The 14335-nt window shown below is 42.2% G+C and overlaps 2 protein-coding genes and 1 pseudogene across 32 annotated transcripts in view; 1 reads left to right on the top strand and 2 right to left on the bottom strand.

Moving 5' to 3' along the window:
- The window catches only part of RNF32 (ring finger protein 32), a 37185-nt gene extending 32816 nt beyond the window's left edge, over nucleotides 1-4369 (bottom strand). For 2 of the 31 annotated variants that reach the window (XM_063815902.1, XM_063815890.1), the window contains exons 1-2: nucleotides 3561-3639; nucleotides 401-492 (exon numbers count right to left, since the gene is read on the bottom strand). In XM_063815902.1, coding sequence (XP_063671972.1) covers nucleotides 401-415 — 15 coding nt within the window. In that variant the 5' untranslated portion in view covers nucleotides 416-492; nucleotides 3561-3639. Of the gene's footprint in view, nucleotides 1-400; nucleotides 493-1211; nucleotides 1323-2758; nucleotides 3659-3964 lie in introns of those variants that run through there. The other 29 variants (XM_063815887.1, XM_063815899.1, XM_063815888.1 and 26 more) reach the window with 29 other exon arrangements.
- On the top strand, nucleotides 3586-5920 carry LOC463843 (putative transmembrane protein RNF32-DT). The gene is given in 2 exon segments (XM_063815903.1): nucleotides 3586-4087; nucleotides 4089-5920. Coding segments are annotated over 2 exon segments (651 nt in total). The 5' UTR covers nucleotides 3586-3643; the 3' UTR covers nucleotides 4296-5920.
- Nucleotides 5921-10473: 4553 nt separating this feature from the next.
- Nucleotides 10474-10916, bottom strand: LOC129135459 (large ribosomal subunit protein uL24-like; annotated as a pseudogene).
- Between the last annotated feature and the right edge of the window lie 3419 nt (nucleotides 10917-14335).

Genomic DNA, 14335 nt, shown 5'->3' with positions numbered 1-14335 from the left:
CGAAAGCCTTAATTATAATATGAATAAATTCATTATGACCTATAAACCTGTGCATGCCTAAACAAACACACGCTGCTTCACTATAATTAAATTAGACTCCGGGCAACTACTAAGGAGACTCTTGCCATTTCAGCTTATGCCTTTTTGTGAAAACTTAATAATTTCCTGTGCAGAATAAAAATCACCAAACAGCTAAGAGATGCTTGCAGTAAATATCACCAGAGATTGTTTTTCCATTGGCTTGTCCACTGCCCCATGCGACACTTGGCATCGCCCATTCCTGCTGACAATTCCTAGTTCAAGCAGGGTTTGCAAACTAGTTTTTATACTCTCAAATGGCTGAATTAAAATACATTTCATGAGTCAAATAACGTGTATGTTTAAGAAAAGAATAGCGTACCTTATTTTTTAACATGCCGAATTAGGAAAAGTTGTTGCTTGGCTATCACAAATTCTATCATCACATCCTATCACCTTCCTTCTATTCTTCTGCTGCAAAGACGTGGTCAACAGAAAGTCAAAGTTACAGTGCACAGAAAAACCCATGAAGTTTGTGAGGATGCTCTGTAAGAGTCTAACAGATCATGAAGCAGCAGGAATGCCTGCTACAGGGTGGCACTAAGCTACACATTCTGGTTCTGGAGGAAGGGGGTGAACTCAAGTCAGTTATGCTTCGACTCATCCCTGTCCTCAAATAGTTCACCCCTGAGCTCCTGAGGACACATTAATACAAATGGTTAATTACTATGAATTAATCCATTGCTAAATATAACATGATACATAAGTACTACAAAACTTCAGGCTAACACTGGAGACTTGTAAAGGAAAAACCAGTTAAACTGCCATTTGAAAGATACACAGAGGGAAATGAACATGGCACATTACAGGTAGGAGGAAAGAACTGGCAGGCTGGAAATCAGCATGATATGCTTATTTTGGGGAGAAAGGGAACAATGAAGAAACTGGAACGCAAGAGGAACACTGGCTAACTTCAGTCTGTCCAGAACACAGAAGTACAGAATATGGGGACAGACCAACTTGAGTTCCAATTGAACTCTACCGCTTTGCTGCGCAAGATACTGGACACAGCTGAGCCCCAGGCTCCTCATCTATAAAGCAGGTATAATAACGCTGGCTTTGCAGGGTTGCCGCAAGGATTAATGAGACAACCTTTGAAGTATCTAAAGTAGGTCTTTTCACACAGAACTTACTCTTGTTATTCTTGCTTCAATTCCCTTCAAAGCTGGTGGAATAATTTGGAATTGGCCCTTTTAGATTTTGGACATGGTGTATTTTATGAAGACAGATGTATTCAAAATATACTGTGATGAGGAGAAATAGAAAGTTATTCAAGTAATCTAGGAACTGGCACAGAAGGCCCTTGAACATATTTCTTCTAATGTTGTTTCCTTATAACGTTGATGAGAAAAAAAATTGATCCCAAGCAGGGGCCACTGTCTGTTTGGAGTTTGCACGTCCTCCCCATGTGCTGTGGGTTTCCTCCAGGTACCCCGGGTTCCTCCCACATCCCAAAGCTGTGCACGTGAGGCTCACTGGGGCGTCCCCGTCTGAGTGAGTGTGAGTGTGCCCTGCCATGGGACGCCGTCCTCTCCAGGACTGTTGCCCGCCTTGGTCCTGAGCTGCCTGGATGGGCTCAGCCCCCTGCCACCCTGAACTGGAATAAGCAGGTTGGAAAATGAAAGGATACAAATTATTGCCAAATAAAAATTCGTAAAGCATAAGGTATTCACACAGAGATGCAGGACAATACCCGATGCAGTAGGAAAGGCCCAGCGGGCTGAGAATTGGCTCTTGTTTGTTTTGAAACCGCATGGTAGGGGGAGGCGCTTCAGAGCTTTGGCTTGGCCAACATTATCTTTAACACAGCCCCTCCACAACCCGGTCACTCATGGATTCACCAGAAATTGGGTAATGATCTTTCTTAAATGTAGAGCTCATATGTACTTCAGTGTTTCATATTAGAAGTGCTTTGGCCTTTATTTAGAAGTTTGGCGATGTTTTTGTGACCAGGAATGTGCTGTGGGAACTTTCCTCTTATTTATATCAATTAACCTATGGTGAAACTGGTTTCCTTGTACACTGCATGGCTTAAAGCTCCAGTTTCTAAGAACCTATGGATGATGTTAAGTGAAGACTTACTGTGTTGAGGGCCTAACTCTAAAAATAGAAAGAAATTAATCCAAAATGTATTTCTAAGGACTAACACTTGTATTAAATTACTCCAACCGAAAGAACAAACTCACTAAGGCGTGAGTGGAGAGATAGAAAAGCACAGTGGAACCAAATCTCTGAGATATCCAGGGTTAGAAGTAAAAACGTCAGTCGCTGCTCAAGTCCTGGAGGCTTTGATGATGGTTCTTACTACAGCCCTTTTCTGTTCCCGTTCAATTCTGGCATCAAGAGATGTTTGAAATAGTTCCACCCCGTATCTCATCAAGACAACTGAACTTGGAGAAATGGTGGAATTTAAAATACTGAAAGATCACTGCCAGAATTTTCTCAGTTCCTGCTTCCAAAATGCCTATAACCTGCAGAAGATACAGTTTGCATCACACTAAAAATGGTCCGGTCATAGCTGCAGTCTGCAATTTAATCTCAAGTTTCTACGCAGTAGACCACTGTCATTAATATCAAGGTAAGAGCTTTTAAAACCTATACTTTCTTAAAGTCCTACGGTATCATTAAGTTTTAGAGTTTAAAATTCAGAATTTAAAGGTATTGAAAACCCTTCAAGTACCTACTCCAACTCCACTTTATAAATGAGCAAACCAAATACCAGGTGAGTCCTTCAATATATAATGAGCCTGTGGCACTGATAGGGTTAGAAACGTAACCCTTGCCCAGTATTGAAAGCTAAGATTAACAGGAACCCGTTGCTTTGTAAATCCCAGTATTAAACGCTCAAGAGGCAGAGCTTGGTGGCAAAAACGATCACTGGGGTGCCAAAGCGAGTAACCTCAGCTAATTAAACACGCTCAATAAAAATACACGAGACCAAGCCTACGGCGTAAAGATGCAATCCTACGTAGGGTCTTGGTGTTATCTCCTGCCTTCTGAACCCCGCTGACCGTTTTCTGAGGTTCCACTCATGCAGGAAGCGCGCGGTGACGAGGCTCCAATTCCTCTCAAAGCTGACACCACCCTGCACCTGGGGCCCCTGATGGCAGCCGGTCCTACCGGGTTCTAAAATTACCGACGTGGGATCATTGTTCTAAGGCTTTAGGCCGCCGTAAATTCGTACCCCTCAGATAGAAGGAGCTGTGGAAACCAACCAGGACCCCGAGTCCCCCAAGGAGGCTGCGCGCCGCTACGGGACCCGACCTCGCCTCACAGCTGCGGCCATCGCCGGCACGGCTCGGAGGAAGCGAAAGCGAGGCCGCGGACGGCCCTCACCCCGAATCCATGGACCCCGCCCGTCTGGCGGGCCACCCTTCTTTCCGTCCCTCCCCCGAAGCCTCTCCGTGCCTCGACTCCTCCGCGAACACCGGAACCCAGGGACGTCTGCCCCTTTTCCCTCAGGCAACTCCCTGGCCGCCCACCGTTGCCGTAGCAACGCCCGCCTCCGCGCTCGCTCCCCGCGCGCTTGCTCACCAGCCCTGCCCCGCCCCGCCCCATACTGCGCATGCTCGCCAGCCCCGCCCGGCCCACATTGCGCATGCTTGCCAACCACGCCCTGTCCACACCACACTGCGCATGCTCGCCGGCCCCCGCCCCGCGCACGGCGTCAGCGTCTAGACGCAGGTGCGTTCCCGTCGAGGCTCGCGCAGCGGGCGTTTTTGGGGATCGCCTGGCGGGGGTGTTCGGGAGCCGCGGGCTGAAGCACGGGGGCGTGCAGGCGCCCAGGCCTCGTGTAGTGAGGGCCGAGCCCCGCGCCGGCTTCGCTGTAGTCCGCAGCCCCCGGCGGCTTTGTGGGCGCAGCCACGCTCCTCAGCCGCCCGCCCACCTGGGCCTGGGCCCCGGTTGTTTCCCTGCGGTGGCTGTGGTCGTTCCCGTTCCAGGGTCTCGAGCGCACCGCCCCTTCGCTGCGCTGTTAGTCGAGGGCAGTTTTCTGGGGGATCCCCCGATCCCCCCCGCGCCGCTCAGGCGTCTTGGCTCGCGGAAGCGCCGGCGCCGACTGCCTGGCGTCGTCCGTGACTCCTGGCCCTTGTCTGTGGATCCCTTTGCTTCTCGTTGCGGGTTGTGTTTCCTGCTTCGTGGGCCTGGCCGTTTGCGTTTGGATGCAGGCCCGGGTGAGCCCTGCGTGGCCCGCTGGCCTTTTCCTGCTCCCTAGGTGACTGAGCCGCGTGTGTGACACATCGGAGTGAATTGAGGCAACGCGTTCCTTTCCAGGCTTGCAGCGGGCGGCGTCGTTCGCGCTCCTGAGCAGAGCCTTCCGGTGCTTTACTCGACGCCACAAATAGTGCAGGGTTCCTCCCAGGGGCTGTCGCGAGCTAGAACTCTTCCCCGCCCCTGTGAGCTCGGGCTGTTCTTCCTCCTCCGCGTGGCTCACTCCAGCCTCGGATGTTTCCTCGCTGCACAGACCTGCTCGGGAAGACTCGAGAAGGCCACCCCAGGACTCCAGCTCTCCCCGGAAGGGCTTCCCCTCGGATTGCGTCTTGGCCCCTGGAACCCTCCCTCTGTATCCTCTGCTGTTACTCTCTTGGCCTCCATTTGGGTTGTGGCCTGGATACTCTGGCTCGCTGCTTCCCTTCTCTTAAGGATCACAGCCCTGCACTGCCTGTCGTCCGGTGCCTGGAAACCATTGTATTTTTTGGTCCGATTTTGTAGTTGTTTAAGAACTTAAGTCTGGTCCCTCACACTCCATGCCCAGAAGCAGAAATGAGTAAAGTTTGTTTTATATTTTCTCAATATGACAATTATTGTGTTGGTTCAACTTATGTTGTACTTTAATTAGAAGAAATTTGGCCGAAAATACAAGGAAAATATACAAATGCAAGTAATTTTTTTTAAACTTCCCTGAAAGCAGGGTCTAAAGAAATTACCAACCAACTTAGACTGGATCTAGAAGAAAAGGAAGGGTCTTCGCAGTCTTAGGACTCTTCCATTCCGCGACGTAGGTGTTAGGATAACAGCCATAAATGGTTGTAAGACTTTGGGCTCAGATAAGTAGACTTAAGTTCAAATTTTGACTTATTTTACAAGTGTGTGATTTTTGGCAAGCTCATCTTCCTAAACCATGAGCTCCTTATTTGTAAAGGGGACATTAGCCACTCTCCAGCAACAGCCCTGGTACTTCTTCAATCCTGGGATGAGACGTATGATTAGCCTAAGCGAACCAGAAAATCCAGGCCCGTGACCAGTGACTTAATCTGGGCTGGCGATATATCTAGCTAGGCCAACCAGGTGGACTCAGTATTTTTGTGGGTGCTACTGGAAAATTTATTTAATTTTAACTGAATGTGGAAACAGCAACAGACATGAAATGGCAGTTGTATTGCTGTCTTATCATGAGGTGAGGGCCTGAAGCTATGGTAGCCACCCTGTGAACCTTGGAAGGAGGGTTCTACAGGAACTGGCAGAGCTGAGACTGGGACGCAACCCATGTCCTGGTGACGTATTTGAGTCCTGAGGCTGGCCCTCCTGTTAGTCTTTTCTCTTACTGGCTTCAGCCAGATGGGGTCTGGTTTTCTGTTACTTGCAACAGGAAGAATTGGAATGATATCTATGCATGCTATTACCGCCTTATGGCTGTGGTGAGATTAAAACATATTGTGGGTGAACTGCTTAGTACAGTGCCTGCTATTCTTTATATTGGTTTTAAGGTGTTTTTCTTGAACTTTAAAGTTCTAAGAAAAATTACCGTTTTAAAATTCCTACCCTCTGTTCACATGTTTAAATTTTCATGATAGTTTTTCTGTCTGCATGTTTTCTATTCAAAATAAATTGGTCATTCTTCAGTTAGCCACGAAGAATATTTTGAATTTTTTATTTTTAAATTTATTTTTTATTGATACATATTAGATGAACATGTTTTTGGATAACGTGATAATTCGATAAATTCATAAAATCAAATCAGGGTAATTGGGATATCCATCCCCTTAAATATTTATCTTCTATTTACACTGGGAACATTCAAATTATTCTAGCTATTTTGAAATGTGCAATCGATTTGTGTTAAGTATAGGCTTGACTGAAAATTTAACCTTATTGCTTTCTAATTCTTGACAAAAACAAAGCTAACATAGTTGATATTTGAAGAAGAATACATTCATTCTTCAAGATAGTGTGTTCTGTTGAAATGAGTTAGATGATCAGAATGCAACATTCTTGGATAGGGATAATTAAAAATATAGTCAACCTATCTTGTCCCCAAAACCATGTTATCAATGATTTGTATTTTAACATTATGCCTTTTGTTTTAAAAAAGTTTTTCTGTTTTTTTGAGATGGGCCTGAGAAACTGCATGTATACAAAGCATGTTTACATCTTCAGAAAACTGCTATTGAGTACATTCTCCATGGTGCTGTTCAGTGCCATTTGTGTAAGCACCCACGTGATTGTTTTAGAATTTCAAAACCACTAATTGAATGTCCTAGGAATAGTGGAGACGGAAGAGAAAATTAGAGGTGCATGATGTTAAGGATGTCGAGGTGCTTAGTCACAAGGAGAAGGGCACCAGTGTACTTGGCTGATTAAGATGCACTTCTGTACTCCACTGTGCTTAAGAAGAAAGCTGCGGGTGGTACTGTAAGAGATCTGTTGTATGAACATTATCACAAAAAGAGTGATGATACCTGTGCTTATCCAAGGAAGAGCAGCCCAAGATGGATGGCAATAGCGGACTATTTAAGTGGAAGACATTGATATGAAGGGAAAATCTTATATTTTGCTTGTGTAGAGCGCAATTCAGAGAAAGTGTTCAAATACTAGAATAGGCAGTTGGAGTCCATCTTGTGGAAGATGGGGTTTTCTTCATGATGACACTAGAGATCATGATATTGGATACTAGTGCTGGCCCTGTATATTTATTTATTTATTTATTTATTTATTTTGAGACAGAGTCTCTGTTGCCCAGGCTGGAATGCAGTGACGCCATCTCGGCTCACTGCAACTTCTGCCTCCCAGGATCAAGTAATTCTCCTGTCTTAGCCTCCCGACTAGCTGGGATTACAGGTGCCCATCACCACGCTTAGCTAATTTTTGTATTTTTTAGTAGAGTCGGGGTTTCGCTGTGTTGGCCAGGCTGGTCTTGAACTTCTGACCTCAGGTGATCCGCCTGCCTCGGCCTCCCAAAGTGCTGGGATTACAGGCGTGAACCACCGTGCCTGGCCTATGGATTCTTAATGTATCATACCCATAGTATTTGAATTTGCCCACCTGCCTAGTCTCTAAACACTGCACTAATGAAAGCCTAGGCAGGGTCAGAATGGTTCTTAGTTCAATATGCTTCTCACATTTTAGTATCTTAATGCTCTCACATTTCTCCTTTGTTATGTACAAAATATTCTCAAAGCCTACTCAGTGCCTATTTGACTCTTGTCTCTCTCAACACAGTCCTTGACATCTAAAACAAACCTAAGGAGCAGAAATTGGTGGCATGGGGTTCATCTTTAATTTAGTTCTCAATTTTAACCTTCACCAAAACCATCTCTCCATTTATTTTTCTTAATCTTCTGTATTACCTTGAACTTTCTACTCACACTTGTATATTTATTTATTTATTTTTTTTTTCTTTCTTTATTATTATTCTTCTTTAAGTTTTAGGGTACATGTGCACAATGTGCAGGTTAGTTACATATGTATACATGTGCCATGCTGGTGCGCTGCACCCACTAACACGTCATCTGGCATTAGGTATATCTCCCAATGCTATCCCTCCCCCCACACTTGTATATTTATTATCAATTTCTATTCCTAACTTGCTGATGTGGTTTGGCTGTGTCCCCACACAAATCTCACCTTGAATTGTAGTAAGTAATCCCCATGTGTGAAGGGCAGGGCCAGGTGGAGAGAATTCAATCATAGGGACAGTTTCCCCCATACTATTCTTGTGGTAGTGAATAAGTCTCACCAGATCTGATGGTTTTATACATTGGAGTGGCCCTGCACAAGCTCTGTCTTGCCTGCTGCCATATAAGACCTGTCTTGCTTCCTGTTCCACCATGATTTTGAGCCCTCCCAGCCATGTGGAACTGTGAGTCAATTAAACCTCTTTCCTTTATAAATTATGCAGTCCCGGGTATGTCTTTATTAGCAGCATGAGAACAAACTAACACCCTTGCTTCCACCCAGATTATTTTTTCAAATAATTCTAAGTCATTGCCTATATTATGCAGTATGTGATGTCCAGCAATTGTTTGGAAATTTGCCAATCTCTCCGAGTGTTTTGTAGCAGCAGTTGCTGTAAAGACTCAGGTATATTTGTGGGAACTTACTGAAGTGTTTTTTTTTTTCCTAGAGATTATATTATAGTTCTGTTTTGTCTTTAATAATGAAAAAGGGCTTAGGATGAGTTGTTTCCACTCCTCTGATAAAATGCATTTAAAAAAATACCTGTGGCAGACATATCATGATGACATCATTCCTGTCAACATTAAAATAGTAGTAGAGAAACACTGATGAAAACACTTCCGACACTGGAGAAGAGAGGAGAAATCTTGTTTTCATTCTTACTCTATAATTTAAAGTCATGGGTATAACAAGTGAGCCTTTAAAAACTGTTTTCCGAATTAAAAAATGGAGCAAATTCATTCTTTGTTGTTGAATTCAATATACTTAGAAGTAATTTATCACTTTGGTAAAGAATAATGTCCTACTATGCCTTAATATCTGACACGATGGAGATATTCTTGCTATCTACACTGTGATCACCAGATACCAGACACTTTAAAAATGTTGCCAAAAGCTGTTAGGCATACTGATTGTATGAAAGGTGTTTGGGTAATGTGGACTCCTTTCAGATGTTTGTGATTTTTCTGCCTTAATTGAAAGTTTTGACAGGTTTGTAAAAGCATAAATGTCAGGTTATTAGTAGAAACTCTAAAATAACCTGGGAAATAAATACATATACTGGTTTCAACCACTTTGGCTAAAGCTGAATGTCTCTAAAAATTGAATCAGTTGATGCTCTAATATGTTAAATATATCAAGAGACAGGATGTTTCCTGATCACATCCAGATAATTTTTTTAATTAATAGATTTATTTTCTTAATAAATTTTACAGATAAATTGAACAAATAATACAGAGAGCTCCCTCTCCTTGCAACAGTTTCCCCTATTTGCCATTTGTATGCTATATTTGTTAAAATTGATGTACAATAAGGTTGTTCATGTTTAATGTTGACTATGAAATTCTCCGCAAATAAAAGTATACCCCACAAGTACACAGGAGAGACCCCTTCTGCAGTTCTATTCATAGAGGCACAAGCAAAGGAACTATTGAGAGATAAGAGTCTCATGATAGCAGAAAAGTATTGATCCATGATCTTGGGAAAGCTGTCCACATCTAGGATGCTGTCTGCTTTTAGGGAGAAACTTTCCTGGTTAGCTTTACCTTAAGGTCTCCAACAAGTGTATAGGTTGAAGAGTCTGGAGGGGCCCATTTCAGCTGTGAGATTGTAAACCCAAGGCTCAAGGTGCTGAAGTTTTGCTGCAGTGTAAGTGGCAGGGGCAGTCTTTCCCTGATGATGTTTCCAGAAGAGTCAGTTTCTAGGCTTTAGATCATGTAGGGTTTGTCCTCAGTGGACCATGGAAAGCTTTCTTTACCTGGTGAAAATAGACTTGGGCATAATGCATTAAAGCCTTGCAGCACTTAGTCATATCAGAGCTTAGGAGGAGAAGATGTGTGAGGTTTTATTATTAGGAGCATAGGCCTTCAGTGACTATTGCATAAGGGATCAACTTAACGTTTTGCACGTGGAAGTGGATCTGTCATCAATCCGCAGTACTTTAGACCAAGGAAATCCAGTCAATTCAGTTAGCTTTGCCTAATGTGACTATACCTATGATACCTTATCTCATTGTTTTACAACTTGTCTGATGAAACAAGTACCTCTATCACTAGCAATCTTTCCAGGTATGTCCCATGAGGGAAACATGTTTCCTAATAACCTTTTATCTACTGTTACAGCACGAGACTTTTTGAATGGAAAAGCTTCTATACAATCAGAAAACATGCATTGAAAATGGCAATGGAATGAAATCCCTCTAAAAATGTTTCAATGGCCTATAATGTAGCAGAAATGTACATGAAGTTTTGATTGCCTTCCCAGGATTGTAGATTTGACAAACCAAACATTGGGCATAAACTATTTTAGCAATTTAGAACATGCCAATATTCTATTTGGATCATCTTACCTCTTCCATGATGGGCCTTGGAGTGTAGAGCTTTTAGTAATGGAAGCTTTAAGGATTCAGGAAGGACCAGGCATCTGTCCAGGCTCCATGAGTCCATCCTTAACATTAGATTTATATCTTCCTTTTGTTTTTCATTTCAAGTTTTAAAGCTTGTATATAAGATTACTTTATTCCTGCATCTTCTCAATTGTTTCTTCCTTGTATTTGCCCTTTTCCTACTTGGCGAGATTTGGCTTTCTGTTCAAGAATCTTTTTGCGGTCTGTGTCCAGTTTTAGCCTAGTGATAACCACCTTGCTGGGGTGAATGCCTACATGGACAGTTGTGCCATTAGCCTTTTCCCACTGCACCCGTTCGACGTAGAGGACATATTTCTTCCTGTAAACCTGGACTACTCTGCCAATTGGCTAACCTTTATAGTGTCCTCGTACAACCTGAACTTCATCATCCTTTCGGATGGGCATGGATCACACATTGTACTTCTGTCTCAGCTCTTTGGAAAGAGGGGAAGACATAATCTTCCTGTAAATGGGAAGGTGCATTGAAGTGCCTTTTGTGGTTCTTGTTTCGGTTGGAAGTCGCAAAGGGATTGAACTTCATTTTGGCGATTGCTGCTTCAGTGATAGCTGCAAAACGGAAGATTTATGTCTTCTTAAATACCAGTTTTGTTTCTCCAATTCACGTGCATAGCACTGTTTATTAGATGGGTTATCATAGGTAAATTTGACTTGGATCATGGAATTCATCTAAACTACATATCAAAACAATTTCAGTACTGGCTGACTTAGCTTGAAGATCTGGCAGAGTAGTTCCTTGGTATTCAATTAATTTTTATCCCAATTGGATTATCAGTTTCATAAACCAGTCAGTGTGTTCATTAGAGTGCTGGTAATTCATACCCAGTCTAAACGATATGATCCTAAAGACATCAGAAACTTGGCATTCAAGAGTGCTTGTCAGGGTCCTTTCCATCCTTTTCATGAATCTCCTTGAAGGCATGATACTCTAGGATTTTACTCGCTTATAAACTTAACGTAGCAAATAATCCTGTTTCTCTGTCTTTTGGATGCTGCAGGGGCCCTCTGTAGCATCCCAAAGTTAGTTTGAGGTAACAACAAAAAAAGACAATTTGAAATTTGATTTTGGGAAGCCTGTCAAATATGTCAAAGGTTTAAAATAATCAAAATAGGATCACAAGGCATTGTAAGATAATATTCATTTAGCCAAAGTGATCAAAGGGGTTAGAAAGCAAAAACCGTTCTTCTTTGATAGAGGGGAGACTCAGTTTTCCAATCAACAGATCTGAGAAAGACAGCATGAGACAGAATCTGTCTCCTTCTCTCCTCTGTCTCTCTTTTGCAGTTTACTCAAAAGGTGAACAAAAGTCTTTTACTACCTCTTATTAATACTACATGAAAATTCTTGTTCAAAAGGGAAAACCAAATTTTACTTTTGCATAGTGTATTATCAACACTAAGCTAATAAAACCTTATAAACAGATCTGTCCAATTTGTTATCTTTTGACCACAGAAAATTTCCATAAACTTTTTATAATCTCTTACAATTTTTTTATTCTTTCCAACTTTATTCATTTATCTTTCTTTTTTATTCCTTCAATTTGAAACAATCTTCAGCTTCTAGACAAAATTATTTTTTTCTCAACACACATTTTCATGCCTTTACAACTTTCCTTACCGAAAAATACTTTGCTTTTCTTTAGACACTATATACAAAATTGTTTTTTATATCTATTAGTTTCAATTACATATATTAACTACAATTTTAACTACTAGTAACCCTAATTTTTAGTGAAAGCCTAGGAAGTAGTTTTGAACTGTTCTATATCAATAATTGTAGATGAAAACTTTCATAACTTTTTAGATAGGTTTTCTCAAGTTTATTAATAGATGTAAATATATGTAGCTTTTCTATACCATCTAAAAATAAGATGCCAAAATATATAAACTTAAATTTATGTTTACTAATTAATGTTTTAGTATTTTAACTTACTTAGAAATGACTCAGACATTTATGCTTATTACTTAATTCAATATAGCATAACTTTAAGATTTTAAATTACGGAAAAGAACTTTGAAAGAGGTACTCTCCTGCCAATGACACAGGTACTCTCCTGCTAATATTTTCCTCAGTTGTTCTGAGTCTCAAGTAGTCACATCGTATCCAGGATGGCTTTGAAGGGCAGGGCCTATTTGGGTCTTGAATTTACATACCAAATGTAGAGCTCAAGACAGAAGACACCTGTGAAGATGATGCCTGGGAGATCCAAACCCTTGCAGCATGGCTCGGAGACAAAGCTGGGCCAAGGAAGAAGGGGCTCATCTTGGGCTTGACTCTGCCTAGTAATTGGTGGTCTGGCCACTGATAACATGTCCTCAGGCCTCACTATGGCCACCTATCCAGACCCCAGAATCCAGAGGCTCAAAATCAAGAACAAAATATTACAGACAAATTAAGAAAGTATATAAAGTATTATAGAAGCAGCAGTTTTATGCCCTTAAAAACATGTAGAGATAGCGTAAACCTATTTGACCAGTAGATCTAGCCAAAAATATCTGAATTATATTTAACTGACGATTCTGAAGCCATTTCTATCTTATCAACAATTTTAAAGCTAGCATTATTTGCCAAATATTATACACATAATACATATCAACATACAGACACATGGAGAAGCAGAGCTTATAGCTTTTACAAGTAATTCTCATTTGCTGGCTTTCAAATAGTTTTTATTTCCCTATTCAGACTATTAATGTTCCAATTACCTGTTTCATTGCCCTAAGCAATTGTTAGCTAGGCAGCCCTAAATTTGCATTTCTAGGGATGACTGTTAGGTGAAACAAGGTAGAAATTTATATCTGAAAAGCTCGGAGCTGAGACTTTAGGCTTAAAGGAAAACGATTGTACATAAAGGCATAGTTAAGACAAGATGACCAAGAAAAGTGCCATAAAGGTAATACTTGTTATGTAAATTTAAAATAATGTTAAGAGTTTTTGGGATTGGGAGGTGGTACCACACACTTTTAAATAACTAGATCTCACAAGAACTTACTATCATGAGAACAACACCAAGGGGAGCAATCTGCCCCTGTGATCCAATCACCTCCAACATTGGGGATTACAACATTGGGACCTCACTCCAACATTGGGGATTACAATTTAACATGAGCTTTGGGTGGGGACACAGATCCAAACCACATAATTCCTCCCCTGACCTCTCCAAATTTTATATCCTCACATTGCAAAATACAATCATGCCTTCCCAACAGTCCCCCAAAGTCTTAACTAATTCCAGCATTAACTCAAAAGTCCAAAGTATCATCTGAGACAAGGCTAGTCCCTTCCACCTATGAGCCTGTAAAATAAAAAAAAAAGTTAGTTGCTTCCAAGATACAATGCAAGTTTGGGCATTGGGTAAATACTCCTGTTCCAAAAGGAAGGAATCCACCAAAAGAAAGGGGCTACAGGCCCCACTTGAAGTCTGAAACCCAGGAAGGAAGTTATTAAACCTTAAAGCTCCAAAATAATCTTGTTTGACTCCATGTCCCAATTTCAAGACACACCAGTGTGAGAGGTGGGCTCCCAAGTCCTTGGACAGCTCTGCTCCTTTGACTTTGCAGGGATCAGCCCCTGCAGCTGCTCTCACAGGCTGTGGTTGATTGCTTGCAGCTTTTCCAGGTACATGGTGCAAGCTGTTGGTGGCTCTACCATTTCAGGATCTGGAGGATGGTGGCCCTCTTCTCACAACTCCACTAGGCAGTGTCCCAGTGGGGACTCTATAGGGGGGTTCAACCCCACATTTCCCCTCTGCACTGCCCTAGTAGAGGTTCTCTGAGAGGGCTCTGCTCCTGCAGTAGGCTTCTGCCTGGACATCCAGGGTTTTCCATACATCCTCTGCAATGCATCCAGGTGGAGGCTTTTGAGCCTCAACTCTTGCGTTCTTTGCACCCACAGGCTTAACATTATGTAGAAGCTACCAAGGCTTAGAGCTTGCACCCTCT

The sequence above is a fragment of the Pan troglodytes genome, chromosome 6, assembly GCF_028858775.2.
Source record: "Pan troglodytes isolate AG18354 chromosome 6, NHGRI_mPanTro3-v2.0_pri, whole genome shotgun sequence".
In the NCBI taxonomy this organism is placed as follows: domain Eukaryota; kingdom Metazoa; phylum Chordata; class Mammalia; order Primates; family Hominidae; genus Pan; species Pan troglodytes.
Note: the sequence above shows the minus strand (reverse complement) of the source record. Positions and strands in the feature narration are given on the sequence as shown.